Source organism: Brassica napus, chromosome C2, assembly GCF_020379485.1.
Source record: "Brassica napus cultivar Da-Ae chromosome C2, Da-Ae, whole genome shotgun sequence".
Classification (NCBI taxonomy): domain Eukaryota; kingdom Viridiplantae; phylum Streptophyta; class Magnoliopsida; order Brassicales; family Brassicaceae; genus Brassica; species Brassica napus.
Window position 1 is genome coordinate 19,185,573 of NC_063445.1, and position 20,546 is coordinate 19,206,118.

Here is a 20,546-nt window from a genome sequence, read left to right on the forward strand (position 1 = left end):
AATGGATGAAACTCATGGTGGAAAATGGTACTCTTCCGGATCTGAAGACGGTGGATCATCAGATGTGTGAAAGTTGCATCCTTTGGAAACAGAAACGAGTTAGTTTCTCTAAAGGAGGAAGAGAGCCAAAATCTGAGAAGTTAGAGCTGGTGCACACTGACGTGTGGGGACCCGCTCATGTTGCATCGCTGGGAGGTTCGTACTACTATGTGATCTTTATCGATGACTCCACAAGAAAATTGTGGGTTTACTTCATGAAGAACAAACATGAAGTGTTTTCGATTTTCAAAATATGGAAAGCCATGGTTGAGATTGAGACGAATCTCAAGTTGAAGTGTTTAAGGTCTGATAATGGTGGAGAGTTCATCAGCGACGAGTTCAAGAGATATTGCGCTGATAATGGGATCAAGATGGGAAAGACTATTCCTGGAACGCCTCAACAGAATGGAATAGCGGAAAGGATGAACCGAACCTTGAATGAACGTGCAAGGAGCATGAGATTGCACTGTGGATTGCCAAAGACGTTTTGGGCAGATGCAATCAATACCGCAGCCTTCTTAATAAACAGAGGACTGTCTGTACCGTTGGGATTTAAGATCCCTGAAGAAGTTTGGAGCGGAAAGAAAGTAAATCTTTCTTATCTAAAGGTGTTCGGATGCTTAGCTTATGTTCATATTGATGATGCTGCAAGAAGTAAACTTGACTCGAAGTCTAAGAAGTGTTACTTCATCGGTTATGGTAACGCGGAGTTTGGTTACCGGTTTTGGGATGATGAAAATCGGAAGATCATCCGCAGCAAGAATGTTGTGTTCAACGAAGAAGCGTTGTACAAGGATAAGCTAAGAGAAGGCTCGGAGAAGAAAGAGCCTGGAGCTGTTGACTTAGAAGATATCCTGACACCGGAGTTGCCACAGGATACCGCAACAGCAGAAGAAGAAATCTCTCAAGACGAGAGTGGTGAGGCTGAAGAAAGTGATGATTCTGAAGTGGTCCCATATACACCAGTCACGGAGTTACGACGGTCAAGCAGAATCATCAGAAAGCCAGTAAGATTCTCTCCATCGCTCAACTACATTCTGCTCACAGACAGAGGCGAGCCTGAATGTTATGAGGAAGCTATGCAAGTTGATGAGTCGATCAAGTGGGAGCTTGCAATGAACGATGAGATGGACTCGTTGTTATCCAATCACACGTGGGAGTTAGCAGATTTGCCTAAGGAGAAAAAGGCATTGCATAACAAGTGGGTCTACCGAATAAAAGAAGAACCTGATGGGAGTAAGCGCTATAAAGCGAGGCTTGTTGTGAAGGGATTCCAACAAAAAGAAGGCGTTGACTACACCGAAATCTTCTCTCATGTAGTCAAGATGGTGACCATTAGAACGGTTCTTGGGCTGGTAGCACAAGAAGATCTGCATCTTCAACAGATGGATGTGAAGACGGCATTTCTTCACGGTGATTTGGATGAGGAAATTATATGAAGCAACCCGAAGGCTTTGAGATCAAAGGGAAGGAAAGCCTTGTTTGCAAGCTGAAAAGGAGTTTGTACGGCTTAAAACAAGCTCCAAGACAGTGGTATAAACGGTTCGACAACTTTATTAAAGGCGTTGGTTTCTTGAGGTGTGAAGCTGACCACTGTTGTTACTTCAAGACGCTTGAAGAGTCCTACTTGATATTGCTCCTATATGTCGATGACATGCTGATAGTAGGAGCAGACTTGCTCGAGATCAATAGCTTGAAGACGAAACTCTCAGAAGAGTTTGCGATGAAAGACCTTGGAGAAGCAAGACAGATTCTAGGGATGAGAATCAGTAGGAGCAAGGAAGGTCTTAAGCTATCACAAGAGGAGTATGTGAAGAAAGTCCTCAAGAGGTTTAACATGGATGACGCGAAGCCAGTTAGTACTCCCCTGACAAGTCACTTTCGGTTATCCAGAGAACAGTCTCCAAAGACGGAAGACGAAATGGCATGTATGGATAAAGTTCCATATGCTTCTGCTATAGGAAGCCTGATGTACTCGATGATATGTACAAGGCCAGACATTGCACATGCAGTGGGAGTCGTTAGCAGATTTATGAGCAGTCCAGGGAAGGAACATTGGGAAGCCGTTAAGTGGATTTTCATATATCTAAAAGGAAATCCAAGTTTATCGCTATGTTTCACGAAGTCTAACACGGGATTGCAGGGATACGTTGATGCTGACAATGGAGGTGACATTGACAGCACGAAGAGCACAACCGGGTATGTCTACACCTTTGGCGGTACTGCAATTTGTTGGGTTTCAAAGTTGCAGAAAATTGTATCTCTATCAAGCTGTGAAGCTGAGTATGTTGCTGTAACGGAGGCAACAAAAGAGATGATATGGCTACAGTCTTTTCTAGAAGAGCTAGGCCATGACCAAGGGAAAGGGAAAGGTGTGTTGTACTGTGACAGTAAAAGTGCCATCGATTTGGCAAAGAATCCGGTTTACCATGCTCGGACGAAGCACATACATCGTCGGTATCATTTCATCAGATCAGCGTTGGAAGATGAAATGTTGGTGCTTGAGAAGATCCCAGGAAGCAAGAATCCGGCAGACATGTTGACGAAGGTCGTGCCGTATGACAAGAATGAAATCAGTCTTCAAGTGGGAGATTGTAAGTCAAAAAAACACGTTTTACGTGTTGGTCGGCATGGACGGTGACGGCATAGACGGTGAGCTGAAATTGTTGACGTTGGTTTTGTCAAAGATTGTGAGCTCACCAAACACCTTCTTCATGCTTATAAAAAGAGAGCTGAGGTGAAGAGGAAAGATATCCCAAAACAAGAAAACAGAGAGAGAACGAGAGAAGAGAAGAAGAAGAAAAAAAAAAAATTCTCATAAAAATCTTCTTTAAGAAATTACAAGTAATTTCTGAGTGTATTTGGGATCGGGGTGTGAGTTGTGAGTTTGTAAAATTTCTCTGGTTGATAATAAAAGATCTGTAGCAAGTCCGGAGACGTAGGCAACATTGGCCGAACTCCGTTAACAATTTTGTGTGTTTGCTTCTTTCCCGCTCCCATAAATTCTGGTTTACCGCAAAATTTGACCGCATATTTCCTAACATTTTATTCGTCTTGATTTAAGCAGGTAATCTGGACTCTTCCTTTGTTTTTCGAATTTGATGCTTATTCTTGATACTTTTGCTTAGCCCATAATTAAACCGAAATGCCCATCCCTAAGGAATGTGAATGAATATATAAAGCAAAGAGAAATAATAAAGAAATAATACCTAGTATTTATCAATTGATTGTTGGAATAAGAAAAAAAAATCATACATCTCACAAGTCACAAGAATATCTAAAAGTTCATAATCTTAACTAAACCAAATTATTACTTCTTTTGGCTCGGTTCAGACTAGCTCTTTAGTACCAATTCAGGTATTTCATAAGAAAATACAAATGAGTTAATTTTCTTTTAAGTGATGAAGATTTATGATTACAATTTTCTTTTTTGATATACTTGCAGAGTTAATTTTTTTTTTAATTATTAATAGTTTATTTTAAATTAGAAAAAAACATAGGAGTTACTACATAGTAGTGTCAATGATATTATAGTTCAGCTATATTCGGCTATAACTTATAGAATAAGAGTTAATAGAGAGACAACTTGTAGTGTCAATAAGTTGACATAGTAGCTAAAAAGGGGGAAATCCTTACTAATAAAAGAGACCTTTTGAGGCTCCATAGAACGTCCACATCAGCAAAAAACAATTCTCTCCAAAGATGACACGTGGCATTATTATTTTAAAAATAGAAAATAAATAATAAGTAAATTTGCAATATAAAGAAAAATAAATAATAAGTAGAGAGAGACCTAGGGTTTAGTACTATGATCAGAAGAAGTCACCGTTTTAATAAAATGGACCTTTTGAGGTTCCATAGAGCGTCCACATCAGCAAAAAAAAATTCTCTCCAAAGATAACACGTGACATTATTATTTCAAAAATAGAAAATAAATAATAAGTAAATTTGCAATATAAAGAAAAATAAATAATAAGTAGAGAGAGACCTAGGGTTTAGTACTATGATCAGAAGAAGTCACGGTTTTTGCAACAAGAGAAGAACCAATGATCTTCCTTTGGATCTACAGGTCGAGATTCTTAACCGGTTGCCTGCAAAATCCGTAGTTAGGTTTATGATCGTATCGAAATCATGGCAACAAATCATCCGCAGCAAGAGTTTCATCACATCGTTTCCCTTTCGACCCTTAACTCAACCTTTGCGTTTCCTACTTTCTTTATGCAATATAGATGTCCAATCTGAACGCCTAAGTTGCAGCTTCTTCTCTTCTTATTCGCTGTCTTTGTCATCAACATCAATATCAACCACTTTTCTATCCACAATAACAATTCCCCGCAGTCTAACCTTGTACCGTAGTTATTACGTTAATGGTTTGTTGAAGATTGGAGATATCATATGTAACCCTTGCACCGGAAAGACCATGGATTTACCAAGGCTAGTAGAAACAACACCAAGCCGACCCAGGTAGTTTTTCGGATATGATCCTGTCAATAATCAGTACAAAGTATTGTGCATCACACCAAATCTTGCAGGACACGCAAATCACTATCAGGTATTCACATTGGGAGCTAAACCTAAAACATGGAGATCTATCGGTTGTGGCATTCCTCACAGCACTTTTCTGACGGTCTGTGTATTGATGGGTTTGTGTACTACATTGCAAGCACGGGCACAGACATGTGTGTGATGAGATTCGATTTGAAGTCTGAGAAGTTTGATATCTTTGCTAGAGTATCTGAGAAATTGAAAGCTTTGTTTTTTCCTGGCAACGGTTCTAGAAATTTGGTAAACTACCATGGCAAAGTAGCCATAGCCATTCGATCTTCTCGCTCAGTGCCTTCAATTGATTTGTTCGTTTTCGAAGCAGGAAAACAGGATTACAAAGAGAAGTCTATAGATAATCTCCCCCCGCTTCATTTACGTATGAAAGGTGTTATTAATCATACGGGTGGCATTATTTTTGCACCTAGCTATTTCGGTAGTGAGATTACGCTTTTCCACCATGATCCCAAGGGAGCTAGTTTTAAGAAGATGGCGTTTGAAGTTGACGCAAAGCATGTTTGGCTTACTGTATCAAATTGTTACATGGGTTACGTAGAGAGTCTCATGCTGATGTAAGCTAGGGAGAGTTATTATTTCCTTAGTTTGTTGTGGGATGTTAGTTACCACTACAGATCATGTCTCTTATCCCAACATGTTATTCAATTCTCTTTTGGTTGTATCCAATCTTTCCTATATAATATTCAATTAAACTCGATATGTCGTTGCTAATAAGTGTTGCCTTGTACAATGCACAAGAGAGTAAAAACATGGTGTCCAATAGCTTGTCCAGGCCACTAAAGCATATTTCGACCGTCACATTACACAATAGTTCGTTGAAGACTAAGGGCATAATTATCGGGTAAAACCCGTTTGGGTTTCTAAATTTTTTTTTGCTTTTTTGTTTTTGTTTTATCTGATTAAGAAAAAAAAAATTAAAAACGGAACCAATCGCGGGCCGCCACGTGTCGTGGGCCCCGCGAAATAGTGTAACAAACAGACCGAAGCCGTTTCTTATTTCGCGACATTTGAAGCCCGTTTTTATGAAAAGTGTGGGGTCCACTCTTTAAAAATGCATAAATATTGCGTTAAAGATGGCCTAAAGCATGTCTGGCGACCTGTGAACATGTATACAAAAAAAAAACTTAATTATAGGTGAAATTAGAAGCTTTACTATTTTTTAATATTTATGAAAAACCTTAAACTAGATTAATTTATAGAGCGATTTGTTGTGATAGCCTATCATGCAAACAAAAACAGCACTTCCACGCAACAATAAAAAAATCGAGATTGTGGGAATCAGGATCAAACACCGTTCTCTTGCGGTTTTATCACCTTTCTATTAACTGTAGTTGCTAAGCAGCCTTAGTCAAAATTTGGATTTTGGTTCGTAGAAAGAGACACAGAAATTTATGACAAAAAAATAAAAAAAAGAGGCACAGAAATTTAATTTAGAGAGAAGGGAAGCTTTTCAAAGAAGTGTTTTTTTCTTGATTTAAATATAAAACTAAAGTATTTTAATTTGATTTTAGACCGAAAAGGCGAAAACTTATCGAAATGAAAGTGGGAAGCCCATTAATCATACTAATGGGCCTCTACTGCGTCTCTATTAAAACAACATCAAGAGGGAGAAAGAAGTAGAGAGAGAGATAGAGAACTAGGGTTTACGACCATGATCAGAAGAAGTCTCCGTCTTTGCAACAAGAGGAGAACCTATGTTGTTCCTTTGGATCTGCAGATCGAGATTCTTAGCCGGTTGCCTTCAGAATCCGTAGTTAGGTTTATGCTCGTATCTAAATCATGGCGAGAAATCATCCTCAGCAAGAGTTTCATGAGGTTACGATCCTTGACTCAGCCTTTGCGTTTCCTACTAGCTTTACAGGATATAGATTACCAAACTGGACGCATAAATTGCAGCTTCTTCTCTTCTTCTTTTTTATAGTCATCATCAACATCGATATCAACCACTTTTCTATCCACAATAACATTTCCTCTCCGTCTAGCCTCGGACCCTTTTTATTACGTGAATGGTCTGATGAACATGGGTGAGATCATATGTAACCCTTGCACCGGAAAGACCATATCTTTACCAAAGCTTGTCAAAACAACACCCGCTGCTAGGAGACGAAGTCTAGCCGACCGCTTTTTCGGATATGATCCTGTCAATAATCAGTACAAAGTATTGTGCATCACCCAGTATCTTGCACAACACGCAACACCGAATCACTATCAGATATTTACATTGGGAGCTAAACCTAAAAGATGGAGATTCATCGATTGTGACATTCCTCACACACATTTGTCTGACGGTCTGTGTATTGATGGGTTTGTGTACTACATTGCGAGGACGGACGCAAGAATGATGTGTCTGATGAGATTCGATTTGAACTCTGAGAAGTTTAATATCTATGCTAGAGTATCTGAGGAAATGAAAGCTTTGTATTTTCAAGATAACGGTTCTAGAACTTTGATAAACTACCATGGCAAAGTAGCCGTAGCCATTCAGCCTTCTCACTCAGTGCCTTCAATTGATTTGTTCATATTCGAAGCAGGAAAACAGGATTACAAAGAGAAGTCTTTCGATAATCTTCCCCAGCTTCATTTGCGTGTGAAAAGTGTTATTAATCATATGGGTGACATTATTTTTGCACCTAGCTGTTCCGAACGTGATGATATTGTTATTATCCACCACGATCTCAAGGGAGCCAGTTTTAAGAAGATGAAGTTTGAAGTCGCAAAGCATGATTTGTTTAATGAATCAAATTATTTCATGGGTTACGTAGAGAGTCTTATGCTCATTTAAGCTAGGGAGAATTATTATTTCCTTCGTTTATTGTGGGATTGTCCCTCTACAGTTCATGTCTTTTGGTTCCATTTACTCTTTCCTATATATATTACTAGGTTCGGCCCGCCCTACGGACGGGATTTGACTTTAAAAATAGTTTCGACAGTTATAGTATACGTTTAATAAGCATTATTTTTTTTAAAGAATTTATATTAGTTTTAACATTTGTTTATACAGTTAATATGATCGAATTCTTAATATTGTTGCTGATTTAATTCAGAGTTGTCAGATTTTATAATGTTTGTAGTATTATAACACTATAAAATACATAAACAATCAAAATCGATCAAAAGAGAATGAAAATTTTCAAATACCATTGTATCTTTTTGTGAAGGTTTATAAAATAGCGGAGATAAAATTAAATAATATTTATTTACTAAATTATAAATAATTAACCTTAAAAATATGAATATGTAAATATAATATTACTCCCAAATTTAGTAATCCTATTAGTTTTAATAAATAATGTTTCTTTTTGTTTGTGGTATATAATAACAAATAATCTTTTTCATATCTTTTATGATTACTTAAATTGCTTTAAAATAAAAAAAATTATATTTATTTCAAACTTATTCGTATCAATATCAATAAATAATGAAATTAATAAAAATGATCTAACATATATATGGATGATGATGTTTTTTCCTTGTTTAATATTTGTTTTTATTGTGAAATGTATTACACAAATGAGCAAATGATCATACTGACAATTACTTTTGAATAGTACTCCACATGTAGTGGACGAAAGCACACACCAAAAACGTATAAAATGCAACCGGTTTTGGTTTTGGTGTATAAAATGCAACCGGTTTCGGTTTTGGTATATGCACATCCCATTACCAGATACACATAATCTAATTATATTCCATATATTTTTTTTTTTTTTCATCGTTGTCATGAGGGAAAAGAAATGCAAAAAACAAAAGTTCATAGGAGAATACTCTAGTGCCACTTTCTTGAAACATCAAATATTTGGTCACTGGATGGGAAAGACGTTTTCTTCTCGAACAATTTGATAACATATTAAGATGAACTCATTTAATGACTCATAGACCAAAATAGTCCAACGTATTAGGAAAATACACTTAAGAAAGAAATACAGAATGACTCTCTTTTTACGAAAAAAAACAGAGCATGTGCGAAAGGATTAATCTTTCCCTACTCAAATTGTCTCTTAAGTCATTTCCAGAACTTTTATTACTATCTTTTTGACGAAGGCAACATTCTGATTTCAAGCCTGAAGTTTTCCTGTGAGGATACTTCTCCCAACACACTAACACAGAAAAAATATAGTTAAGATCTTTAAGGCCTCTTTGGCACACCATAAACCACTCTTCTTCATAAAAAGCAATTAAGAAATCCAAAAAAAAAAATTGATTAATTAACAAAAAGAAACTATATCATCAAACTAATATTCTTACTTTTAGGGTGTCTATTAAGAAAACATTATGTCGTTAAGCACAAACGAAGACATAAAGATTAATTAGCATATTGATCAGAAGTCATTATCTGAGAGACAAACCTTATCACAGTCTGGGACCAGTTCCTGTAGCAGCTTCATCTGTGCACTAATCTTCTCCCTTCTTTCTTATAATCTGAAAATTAGTAGTGAATTATCAATTAATCAACTGATTAAGATAAAAATAAGAGTTTTGCAAATATGTGAGATGCTAAGTTACTCGAGCTCTAACATAAACATATGAAAGCTTCTCATTCTATTCCAAGCTTTTATTCTTCTTCTTCGTTGAGCTTTTAGCCTATAGATAATGTTAGTGATATGTGTCAAGGATTCATCAATCACTGGCTTGATCACATGTCGACAAAACATAATTTGTATTTCACAACTTGTGTCTCACCTTCTTGTCGAGTTCTTTTATCTTGCGAGACCGATTGTTCTGGCTAGCTCCCGCGCTCAGAAACCAAACGCTGAGATGAATCTGTCTCACCAGGCTCGGTTTTGAGACTTTCCAGATAAGAGTTGGAGTTAGAAGGTACCAATCTGCGCCACCGAGTACTTGGCCACTATCAAAATTCATTTTTACATAAATCAAAACAGGTCTAAGAACAAACAATCCCAGACCACTACGTATAGATTGGGAAGAAGAAGAAGAGAAGCACAAACCATCTGTATTAAGGAACTGGAGGCGTCTCTGTCTAAGTTTATTACAGAGGTTGTTAACCGTCTCCGTAGCGTAGGTGTGATGCTCTTTGAGCTCGCAGACAGACATAGCTTTCTCCGCTGCCGATAAGATGATCGTAAGAGAAAGAATGCTCACCTATTTATACTCTCATATTCACTGACTCCTAATCAAAACACGCAGTCAAGGCTATATCGTGGTGATTGAATTAAGGGGGAGTAAACACAGAGAAGAAAGAAACGGATGCATTCGACGAAGATGAAAAGTCTCTGTACAATGAAGTAGAAGACGACAATGCCAAAATTTTAAGTTTTTTTTTATCAGGTTACGGGCCGATATTAAATAAAATGTACCCCAACACTTTTCCAGCCCATCATACAAAAACAAATACAGATACGGCTGTATTAATGAAACGCGGACCACAAGTTAAAGTGGACACGTGTCGGCCTGTCAGAGAGTGACTTTCCACGTGGATAGCTTAGGAGTGAGACCAACATATTTTTATATATATAGATTCTTTTAAACTCGATATGGTGTTCCTAATAAGTTATGCCACGCACAAGAAAGAAAAAAAAACATTGTCTCCAATGGCTTCTCCAGGCCTCTAACGCATATTTCAACCGGCACATTACACAGTAGTTCGTTGAAAACTGAAGCATGTCTGGCGACCAGTGAACATATATATATATATATATATATATATATATATAAAAAACATAAGAAAACCTTAGTGTATGTGAAATAGAAACTTTACTAATTTTTAATATTATTAAAAACCTTAGACTACATTAATTTATAGGGCGGATGGATGTGATATACATATCAGGAAAAAAACTATATTTTGCAGTGTAACGATAAATCGTCGCTTTTCTCTCATGTAGTAGACTCTAAGGTTCTAAGTTGGATGGTTAGACCATCCTCTTAAAATCATCTTAATAAGACATTATAGCTTTTGATGTAGAAAAGGAAGAATACAGGCTTCACAACCATGATCCAATATAACACTCTGCATATTTTACCTGAATTCAAACTTTACAAAACTTGCCATCTCAATGGTTTGGGAGGATAATTAAAGGAATCCAAATTCACAAAGACCAAAAGGCACCTCAGCTCACAAAATGCATTAGTTTCAACAATGAACTTCAACTTGGATGAAGAACCAATTACTTTTTTTTGAGGGAATACCGGAACAAGGCTTCCGGTTAGCCGTAGGAGAAACAGTGTTGACGAATACTAATCTCAAATCATGAAAAATACTAATCTCAAATCAAACTGTACCGGTTGCACGTCTCAGTTTGTGTGTATATTTTATCTTAGATCCAGTAAAATCCTTATTGTTGAACCCTAGTATACAAAATATATGAAAAAAACTTAATTAAGAGTGAAATAGAAAATGTACAAAATTTTTAAATATATGAAAAAACTTAATTAAGAGTGAAATAGGAAATGTGCAAAATTTTAAATATATGAAAAACTTAATTAAGAGCGAAAATAGAAAATTTAAAAATTTAAATATATGAAAAACTTAGTTAAGAGCGAAATATAAGATGTAAAATTTTTTTAATATGTGATAAAAATTAATTAGGATTGAAATAGAAGATGTACAGATTTTTCAATATATGAAGAAAAAAAACTTAATTAAGAGTGAAATAGAAAATGTGCAAAATTTTATATATATGAAGGAAAAAACTTAATTAAGATTGAAATAGAAAATGCAAAATTTTAAAAATATGAACAATCTTAAAACTATCATTTATAAAAAAATAGAGTACTTTTTATTTGATTTTAAACCAGAAACCGAGTTATCCAAACAAAACCGAATGGAAGTGGGAAGCCCATTAACGATGATGCGGCCCTGCTGCATCTCTATAAAACAATATCAAAGAGGAAAGACGATGTAGAGAGAGAATTAGGGTTTCCAGACCATGAGTCTCCATCTTTGCAACAACGTTGTTCCTTTGGATCTACAGATGGAGATTCTTAGCCGGTTGCCTTCAAAATCCCTAGCTAGGTTTATGACCGTATCTAAATCATGGCAAGAAATCATCAGCAGCAAGAGATTCATCAGATCGCGATCCTTGACTCATCCTTTGCGTTTCCTCCTCGCTTTATACGATACAGATTACGAAACTGGACGCAAAAACTGCAGCTTCTTCTCTTCTTCCTCGCTATTGTCGTCGTCATCAACATCGATACCAACTACTTTTCTATCCAAAGTAACTTTGCCTCTACATGAAACCTATTACCCTACTTATTACGTTAATGGTTTGCTGAACATAGGAGAGATCATATGTAACCCTTGCACCGGAAAGACCGTATATTTACCAGAGAATATTGTCTACAGAAGAACAGGCACAGCCGAGCGCTTTTTCGGATATGATCCTGTCAATAACCAGTACAAAGTATTGTGCCTCACCCCGTATACCGAAGGAGACACAAAAACGAATTACTTTCAGGTATTCACATTGGGAGCTAAGCCTAAAAAATGGAGATTTATCGATTGTGACATTCCTCACATAACTTGGTCTAACGGTCTGTGCATTGATGGGTCTTTGTACTACATTGCCAGCCAGGACAAAGGAATGTGTCTGATGAGATTCGATTTGAACTCTGAGAAGTTTGATGTATTTGCTAGACTATCTAAGAAAATGGATACTTTGTTTTTTCTTGACGAAGGTTCAAAAACATTGATAAATTACCATGGCAAAGTAGCCATGGCCATTCGACCTTCTTACTCAGCGCCTTCAGTTGATTTGTTCGTTTTCCAAGCAGGAAAACAGGATTACAAAGCGAAGTCTTTTGATAATATTCCCCAGCTTCATTTACCTATAAAAGGTGTTATTAATCATATGGGTGACATTGTTTTTGCACCTATCCATTCCAGAAGTGAGGTTAATGTTATCCACCACGATCTCAAGGGAGCTAGTTTTGAGAAGATGAAGTTTGACGTTGACGCAAAGAGTGAATGGGAATTTAGGTCAAATTATTTCATGGGTTACGTAGAGAGTCATATGCTGCTGTAATTAAGCTAGAGAGAGTTGTTATTATTTCCTTCGTTTGCCATTACAGTTCATGTCTCTTGTCTAAACATGTTATTCTCTTTTGTATGCATACAAATCTCTCCTATATATTCAGTTAAACTCAATATGTTGTTGCTTATAACTTTTGCCTTGCACAATGCACAAGAGAGTAAAAAACATGGTCTCCAATGGCTTGTCCAGGGGGAAAATGGGCATTTAATTCTCGAAGTATTTGAAATCGGCAGTTTTAATACTCAAGTATTGCTTGCGCATATTTATTCCTCAACTAATAGTTGACTGCGCAAAATTGGGATCAAAATAGTCAACGGTTAACTGATGAATGGAAAATAACGGTTTCTGTCAACTTTTTAACGGTAGAATATTCTAATCATGATTTTGCGCAGTCAATGATTAATTGGGGAATAAATATGCGCATATAATACTTGAGTATTTAATTTGCCGATTGAAAATACTTGAGGAATTAAAAACACATTTTTTTCTTTATATTTCTTATAAGATTGAAAGTCACTAACATCAATCACTTTAAAAAAAAACATAAGTAAAAATATTTTCAAGTTAAATAAAATCATTATACGAGATATTTACCTTTAGAAATGGATTGTTGATTTTTTACAATGACATATAAAATAATACAAAATAATTACAATTACATCGTATTGTTGATGTACTTCATGTTTATATCGCTTTAGATGATTTTTAAAATAATTCATAGTTAGAAAGGTTCATAATTTGAAATAATATACAAGATATTTAATCCCGGAAAATGATTTATTTAGTTTATAAAAGCATATAAAATAACATAAGATAATTACATTTGCATTGTATTGCTGATGTACAATATATGAATGTGTAAAGTACATATAATTATATATGATCGTCTAAAGTAGAGATCCAATGTACAACATATAATTGTCTAATAGATAAAACTCTCGTATATTGGTTATATGTAATTTGAGAATATTTCAAATTATGATTTTCTAAAAAAAAAAGAGTGTTGTTTTTAATTCTTTAAGTATTTTCAATCGGTAAATTAAATATTCAAGTATTATATGCGCATATTTGTTCCTCAACTAATCATTGACTGCGCAAAATCATGATTAAAATATTCCACCGTTAAAAAGTTGACGGAAACCATTATTTTTCCGTTCATCAGTTAACGGTTGACTATTTTGTTCTCAATTTTGCGCAGTCAACTATTAGTTGGAGAATAAGTATGCGCAAGCAATACTTGAGTATTAAAACTGCCGATTTCAAATACTTCCGGAATTAAATGCCTATTTTCCCCTTGCCACTAAAGCATATTTCGACGTCACATTAATAGTTCGTTGAAGACAGAGCATGTCTGGAGACTTGTGAACATATATACAAATAAAAAACCTTAATTAAGATAATATATTCTGCTCAGCGTGCAGTGCAGACCACTTCTGTACGGACAAACTCTCACAAGCTGCGAACCCTTTCTTTTCTCCTCCGTCGCCGTTCTCGGCGGCGGCCCCACCCCTCCGGCGACATGACCAGAAAAAAACGCCAGAAAAATAAACCTCGGGTCCGTATCCCCACTGGATCGACCAAACCTATCACCTCAGATACTCCCGCAAAATCGAAAACGCCTGATTCTTTTTCAGCCGTTAAACAAAAGGATCTCTCCGATTCTTCTCTGGCCGGCGTTGCCGCTCAGTCAACCCACTCCTCTGTACCATACAAGACTATTTCTAGTTCAGATCTGGTTGAGAAAATTGAAACCCCCAATTCAAAAATTCTAGCTACAGAAACTCCTTCTGTACCTAGCGCTCAAAAACAGAGCAATATTCCTGCGGAAAGTAAAAATCATGCTTCCTCAGACAGAACCTCATCTCCTCCATCAACGGAGCAGAAAAACCCGGCGGAAATCTGGAAAGGTTTCGTAAAAAACTCGACCGTAAAACTTCAACCTAAGGAGACTCCATACTACCTGGATTCTGGAGAGAGGTGTGTTACAATACCAAACTCTGTTGTCGAGAAGAACAAAAGAGCATGGGAATACTTCATCCTTGGCCAGTTTTACGATGAACCACCAGCTCGTGCTGCCGTCCACGCCATTGTTAATGGTATCTGGAGTCGTCAAAAGCGAGATATAACGGTGAATAAAATGGAAGGCAATGCTTTTCTATTCCGTGTCCCAGACCCTAATGCTCGACGTCAGATACTGAGCCAGAGCCTATGGCAAATTGATGGCCAGACCATGTTTGTGGCCAAGTGGTCACCTGGAATTCAGCAAGCAAAACCTGAGCTAGATATGGTCCCTGTATGGCTGGAACTCACTGGAGTTCCTCTCCAGTTCTTCAACGGTGACGCCCTTCAAGAGATAGCTGGAATTGTTGGCCATCCAGTGTGCTTACACCCTTCCACTGAAAATCTTACCAACATAGAAGTTGCTAAGGTTTACACTGTGATTGACCCGCGCAAGCCGCTCCCAGAATTTGTCAACGCCCGTTTTGAGAGTGGAGACACAAGGAGAATTGGAGTCTCGAGCCCTTGGCTACCTTCCTTATGCTCCTACTGCAAGAAATTTGGCCACACAATCTTGCGATGTAAGGCAGCACCAAAAACATGTACAACTTGCAATTCAGTTAGACATGAAACAACTGCTTGTCCGAGAACAAATCATGTCTCTCACGGAAATGAGAAGCGCAAAGGTAAAGCACCTATAAAAAGCTTATTGCCCATCGTCCCTCAGCCAAATTTGGTATACAGACAAGTTGGTATCAAGGCACGGGACAACCCAATCATGCCTTCTCAGACAAATGATACTCCTCACAAGCAACAAATTGTCACTCAACCTCCTACCGATACCCTTGTCCAGCAGCCTGGTACCGGTAAAAGTCCTGTTCGTTTGGTTGCCGCAGGTTTCGGCGTCAGCGGCGGCGGCAGCGTCAATGAGGACAGTTGTTGTTCGTTTCGCAGACGCTAACGCTGCCGCATACTATATCGCGACAGCAGATTTTATCGGCGTCAGCTGCAGGACGCGGCGTTCGGACGCGGCGTCAGACGCAGTTTCCTGCGTCAACGAAACGAACAAGAGTTGACGCAGAATGTTGACGCTGCCGCTGCCGCCGGTACCAGCGGCAACCAAACGAACGGCCCTAAAGTCGCTCATACGACAACAGTGGAGTATGATCTGCGTGAGGGTAGCATTTACGTTGATCTAACATGTTCACCTCGGCCTACAGACATTGAGAAATCTAGTAATGGCTCTTCATCATATACTTCTATCTCTGGAGACGAAAGTAACTCTGATGATGGCAGTGATCAATTCATAGAGGTATTCTCTAAGAGAATGCTGAAACAGTCAAAAGCAAAGGAAAAAGCTAGGGGCAGGGGCCCTATAATCCTCTGAATTTTTCTCCCTTTTATGGATATTTTTTGTTGGAATATAAGAGGAATAAATGACCCTGTAAAGCGGCGTGGTTTTAGGAAATGGGTTCGGAAGAATAATCCTAGTTTTGGATGTCTCGTTGAGACTCATGTACAGCGGGATAAATCATTATCTATTAATAATATTATTCTACCGGGTTGGTCTCTTGAGGGGAACTATGATTTCTCCAGCCTCGGGAAGATATGGATAGTCTGGAAGGCTCCTGTCCAAGTCAAAATTATCAGGAAAACTCTCCAAATGGTCTTTTGTTCTGTGAAACTCCCTCATCAGCATGAATTTGGAGTATCGTTTGTCTACGGTTCAAATTGTAAAAAAGAAAGAAGATTATTATGGGAAGAGATTGAGGCAGCTGCTTGCTCTCCACCTTACAACAGTCTCCCTTGGTTAGTAATGGGTGATTTTAACGAAATTATATATCCCACAGAACACTCCACTGCTGATCAGTTCTCTTCTAAAAGGGGAATGCGAGATTTCCGCGATTGTATTCAGAGATGTTCGTTGTCTGACCTTCAATTCTGTGGTAATAGCTTCACTTGGTCCAACTCTCATGTATCCAAAAAATTGGACAGGATCTTGTGTAACGAAGAATGGATGGATAAATACCCGGAGTCTATTGGAGTCTTTGGTGATCCCGGAATTTCAGACCATAGCTCTTGCTGCGTTTTCTTAGACCAGCACAAACCTCCTCAGAAAAGACCATTCAAGTTCTTTGCTCACTTAAACAGTCACCCTGATTTCGAGAAACTCATATCCTCAACCTGGAATGCTCTGCCATTTCATGGGTCGAGACAGCTATGCTTCTCAAAGAAGATGAAAGAACTGAAGGGTATTATTTGCTCATTCAGTAAAGAAAATTTTTCTGGCATCTTACAAGATGCCAGCAAGTAACCTTATCAGCCCCATCTACTGTCTCCTCAGAAGCTGAGCGCAAAGCACACTTTAAATGGCTTTCTTTGGCAAAAGCCGTGGATAAATTCTTGAGGCAACGGTCCAGGATTCAGTGGAATGTTGAGGGAGATGCACCCACAGCTTTCTATCATAGAGTCATAAAGACAAAACAAGCTCAGAACCATATCGCTTTCCTTTTGGATGATAGTGATTACTAGGGCTGGGCAAAAAACCCGGATCCGAAAAACCGAACCGAACCCGATCCGAAAAAGTAGTATCGAACCCGAACCGAAATTGATTAAATATCCGAATGGGTTCAAAATTTTGTTATTTAGAGAACCGAAACCGAACCCGATCCGAACCGAAGTATTTCGGGTACCCGATAATATCCGAAATTGATTTATATACCTATATATATTAATTATTTTTAGATTTAATATATATTAAGAACATCAAAATATATAAGATACTTTTAACTTATCCAAAATACTTATAAATATATACAAATGGTCAAAAGTAACATGTCTAAAATAGCTAAAGTATACTCGAAACACCAACAATACTTATTGATTTTCAATCCAAATATTCAAACAAAACCAATTTATATGTTAATTTTAGGTACTTTGACATATGCTATTCAAATTTATATGTAATATATTGTTTTGCTTATAGATTTTGAGAAATTTAAAGTATATAATGAATTTTAAAAATTTTAAAATAATTTAAATGGGTTATCCGAACCCGAACCGAACCCGCAAAGATCCGAACCGAACCCGAACCGAAATTTAGAAATACCCGAATGGGGTTGAAATCTTTGAACCCGAAAACCCGAAACCCGAATAGACCCGAACCGAACCCGAATGGATACCCGAACGCCCACCCCTAGTGATTACGTCATTGACTCTCTGCCAGAAATAAAACAGCATGCTGTAAATTACTTCAAGGAACTCCTAGGAGGCATGAATACTCCAACTACTTCTTCGCCATCTGCTATTGCATCGGTGATACAAGCAAGATGTTCCATAGATGCTATCGCTTCTCTCTCAGCTCCTTTCTCAGACCAAGAAATTCAAGGGGCGTTCTTATCCCTACCAAAGAACAAATCACCGGGCCCTGATGGATATCCAGCGGAGTTCTTCACAGGTAACTGGAAATCAGTGGGGCGTGATATGATTGAAGCTGTAAAGGAATTTCTAACCTCAGGTGAACTCCTTCAACAGTGGAATGCAACTATCCTAACTCTTTTTCCAAAAAAGGCAAATGCCAATCGTCTGAAAGAGTTTAGGCCAATATCATGTTGCAATACAGTCTACAAAGTGGCATCAAAGCTCCTTGCAAACAGACTAAAGGCTCTTCTCCCGTCCCTGGTCTCCAAAGCCCAGTCAGCCTTCGTACCGGGCCGTTTATTGGTTGAGAACGTGCTGTTAGCCACAGAACTTGTAGCAGGTTACAACTGGAAAAAAATATCTAAGCGATGTATGCTCAAGGTCGATCTTCAGAAGGCTTTCGACACCTTAGACTGGGATTTTGTCTTGTTCACGCTAGAAGCTCTGGATTTCCCTCCATTTTTTAGAACTCTTATCAAAAAATGCTTGACAACGACTCACTTCTCTGTGGCAATCAACGGAGAGTTATGTGGATACTTCAAAGGAACTAGAGGGCTTAGACAAGGTGATCCGTTATCTCCCTATCTCTTTGTCTTGGCTCTGGAAGTGTTTACACAAATGCTGAAGAGTAAATATGAAGATGGGTCCTTTGGATATCACCCGCATACTTCGACAGTAAAGGTTACTCATCTATCTTTTGCTGATGATTTAATGATATTCTCGGACGGCACTGTCAACTCTGTCAAATGCATTGCGGACACAATGGAAGCTTTTGCTCAGTGGTCGGGTCTGAGAATGAATAGAAGCAAGACGGAAATGTTTACAGCTGGCTTGAACAATGTTGAAACCTTAAACCTCTCCAGCCTTGGTTTCACCATAGGTTCAATGCCTATCCGCTACTTAGGCTTGCCCCTGATGCATCGAAAGTTGAGTTTAGCTGATTACAGGCCATTGCTCGAAAAGATCTCAGGTAATTTTAATTCCTGGTCTGCCAAGGCTTTGACGTTTGCAGGGCGAAGACATCTTATCTCTTATGTTATTTATGGGATGATAAACTTTTGGGCGTCAGCTTTCATTCTCCCAAAAGGTTGCATAAAAACAATTGAAGGTCTATGCTCTCGCTTCCTGTGGGGTGGCAGTGAAACGAAAAAATGTATCTCAAAGGTCTCATGGAACATTGTTTGTCTTCCAAAGACTTAAGGGGGTCTTGACCTGCGAGACATTGGTAGATGGAACAAAACATTATGTCTGAAGCTGATATGGTTCTTGTTCTCAAATGCTGATTCACTTTGGGCAGAATGGACCCGTGAATACCGTCTGAAAGGAGAAAACTTCTGGGCTATTGACGAAAGCAAGACTACTTCCTCAACATGGAAATCAATTCTTTCTCTACGAGGTCTTGCTTCCCATTTTCTCAGACCGAAGTTGGGAAACGGCAGGATCATAAGCTTCTGGTATGATTGTTGGACTCCATTAGGGCCACTCTTTCACAGATTTGGGGATCGGGGTCCAAGAGAGCTCCAAATCCCAGTAACTGCAACTGTATCTGATGCTTGCAACAGAGCAGGATGGATTATCCGAGGTGCCCGTTCTGAGGCAGCTGAGGAACTTCACATCTACTTGACTTCCCTGCAACTACCTTCGCTATCTACAACAGAAGACGCATACGTTTGGGTTGTTGATGGTAAAGAACTCACAGATTTTTCCTCTAGCAAGACATGGAACGAGGTCAGAAATAGAGGACGAATCCAACAATGGACAAATAATATCTGGTTCAAGGGCCATGTACCGAAGCATGCTTTCACTTCTTGGATAGCACATCAGGATCGCCTCCTTACCAGGTCTCGCTTGGCCAGATGGGGTATGAACGTATCGCACCTATGCTGTCTCTGCAACTTGCAAGAGGAAAACAAAGATCATCTCTTCCTGCGCTGTGAGATCAGTGAAGAAATATGGGATTTGGTGATGCAGAGACTCGGGTATCATCCTCTAGCATTCCACACGTGGACTGCTCTCTCTGATTGGCTATCTATGCGAGATGCTGTCACAAGCCGAACGCTCAAGAGACTCATCGCTCAAGCAACAATATCAAGCATCTGGACTGAGAGGAATAGACGTCTACATGATGGTGAAACTCGAAGTCCAGCAGCTATTTTCAAAATCCTTGATCGCTTCATAAGGGATATAATCCTGGGAAAAAGGAAACTAAAGCCCTTTATCCCACTTATGCAGCAATGGCTACGGTTTGAATAACATGCCGGTTCTTTAAATGCTTATGTTGACTCAGCTTTGTTTTATTTTTTTGTCCAAGGCTGACTCAAGTTTTTATCTAAAACTTTTTGTAAGCAAATACAAACTCTTCTCATATTAATATGAAATTCACATTTTGGCAAAAAAAACCTTAATTAAAAGCGAAACAGAAACTTTACTAAATTTATAATATTAATAAAAAACCTTAAACTGCGTACATTAGTTTATAGATAGAGTAAATTGGTGTAATATAACTAACTATGAGGAAGAAAGCACCAATTCCAC

The 20,546-nt window shown here is 38.1% G+C and overlaps 3 protein-coding genes and 1 pseudogene across 3 annotated transcripts; all 4 read left to right on the forward strand.

Moving 5' to 3' along the window:
* Nucleotides 1-3,607: 3,607 nt before the first annotated feature.
* Nucleotides 3,608-5,165, forward strand: LOC111198994 (annotated as a pseudogene).
* A 1,085-nt stretch (nucleotides 5,166-6,250) lies between these two features.
* LOC106403566 (putative F-box protein At5g15660) lies at nucleotides 6,251-7,381 on the forward strand. The gene is given in 1 exon segment (XM_013844381.3): nucleotides 6,251-7,381. A coding segment is annotated over 1 exon segment (1,131 nt).
* A 4,007-nt stretch (nucleotides 7,382-11,388) lies between these two features.
* Nucleotides 11,389-13,150, forward strand: LOC106403567 (putative F-box protein At5g15660). Its single transcript, XM_013844382.3, has one exon. It carries the CDS (start codon nucleotides 11,487-11,489, stop codon nucleotides 12,582-12,584), a length of 1,098 nt encoding a protein of 365 aa, XP_013699836.1. The 5' UTR covers nucleotides 11,389-11,486; the 3' UTR covers nucleotides 12,585-13,150.
* Nucleotides 13,151-14,112: 962 nt separating this feature from the next.
* Nucleotides 14,113-16,905, forward strand: LOC106403568. The gene is made up of 3 exons (XM_048748807.1): nucleotides 14,113-15,513; nucleotides 15,604-15,903; nucleotides 16,114-16,905. The coding sequence occupies exons 1-3, from the start codon at nucleotides 14,113-14,115 to the stop codon at nucleotides 16,903-16,905; spliced, it is 2,493 nt and encodes an 830-aa protein (XP_048604764.1).
* The last annotated feature ends 3,641 nt before the right edge of the window (nucleotides 16,906-20,546 follow it).

Bases quoted from the DNA above. Each gene is read 5' to 3' on its own strand.
- LOC106403567 (XM_013844382.3), top strand. From the start codon at position 11,487: ATGAGTCTCCATCTTTGCAACAACGTTGTTCCTTTGGATCTACAGATG.
- LOC106403568 (XM_048748807.1), top strand. From the start codon at position 14,113: ATGACCAGAAAAAAACGCCAGAAAAATAAACCTCGGGTCCGTATCCCC. The intron at 15,514-15,603 runs GTCAATGAGGAC...CGTCAGCTGCAG, and splicing joins GCGTCAGCGGCGGCGGCAGC to GACGCGGCGTTCGGACGCGG. The intron at 15,904-16,113 runs GTATTCTCTAAG...ACTCATGTACAG, and splicing joins GCAGTGATCAATTCATAGAG to CGGGATAAATCATTATCTAT.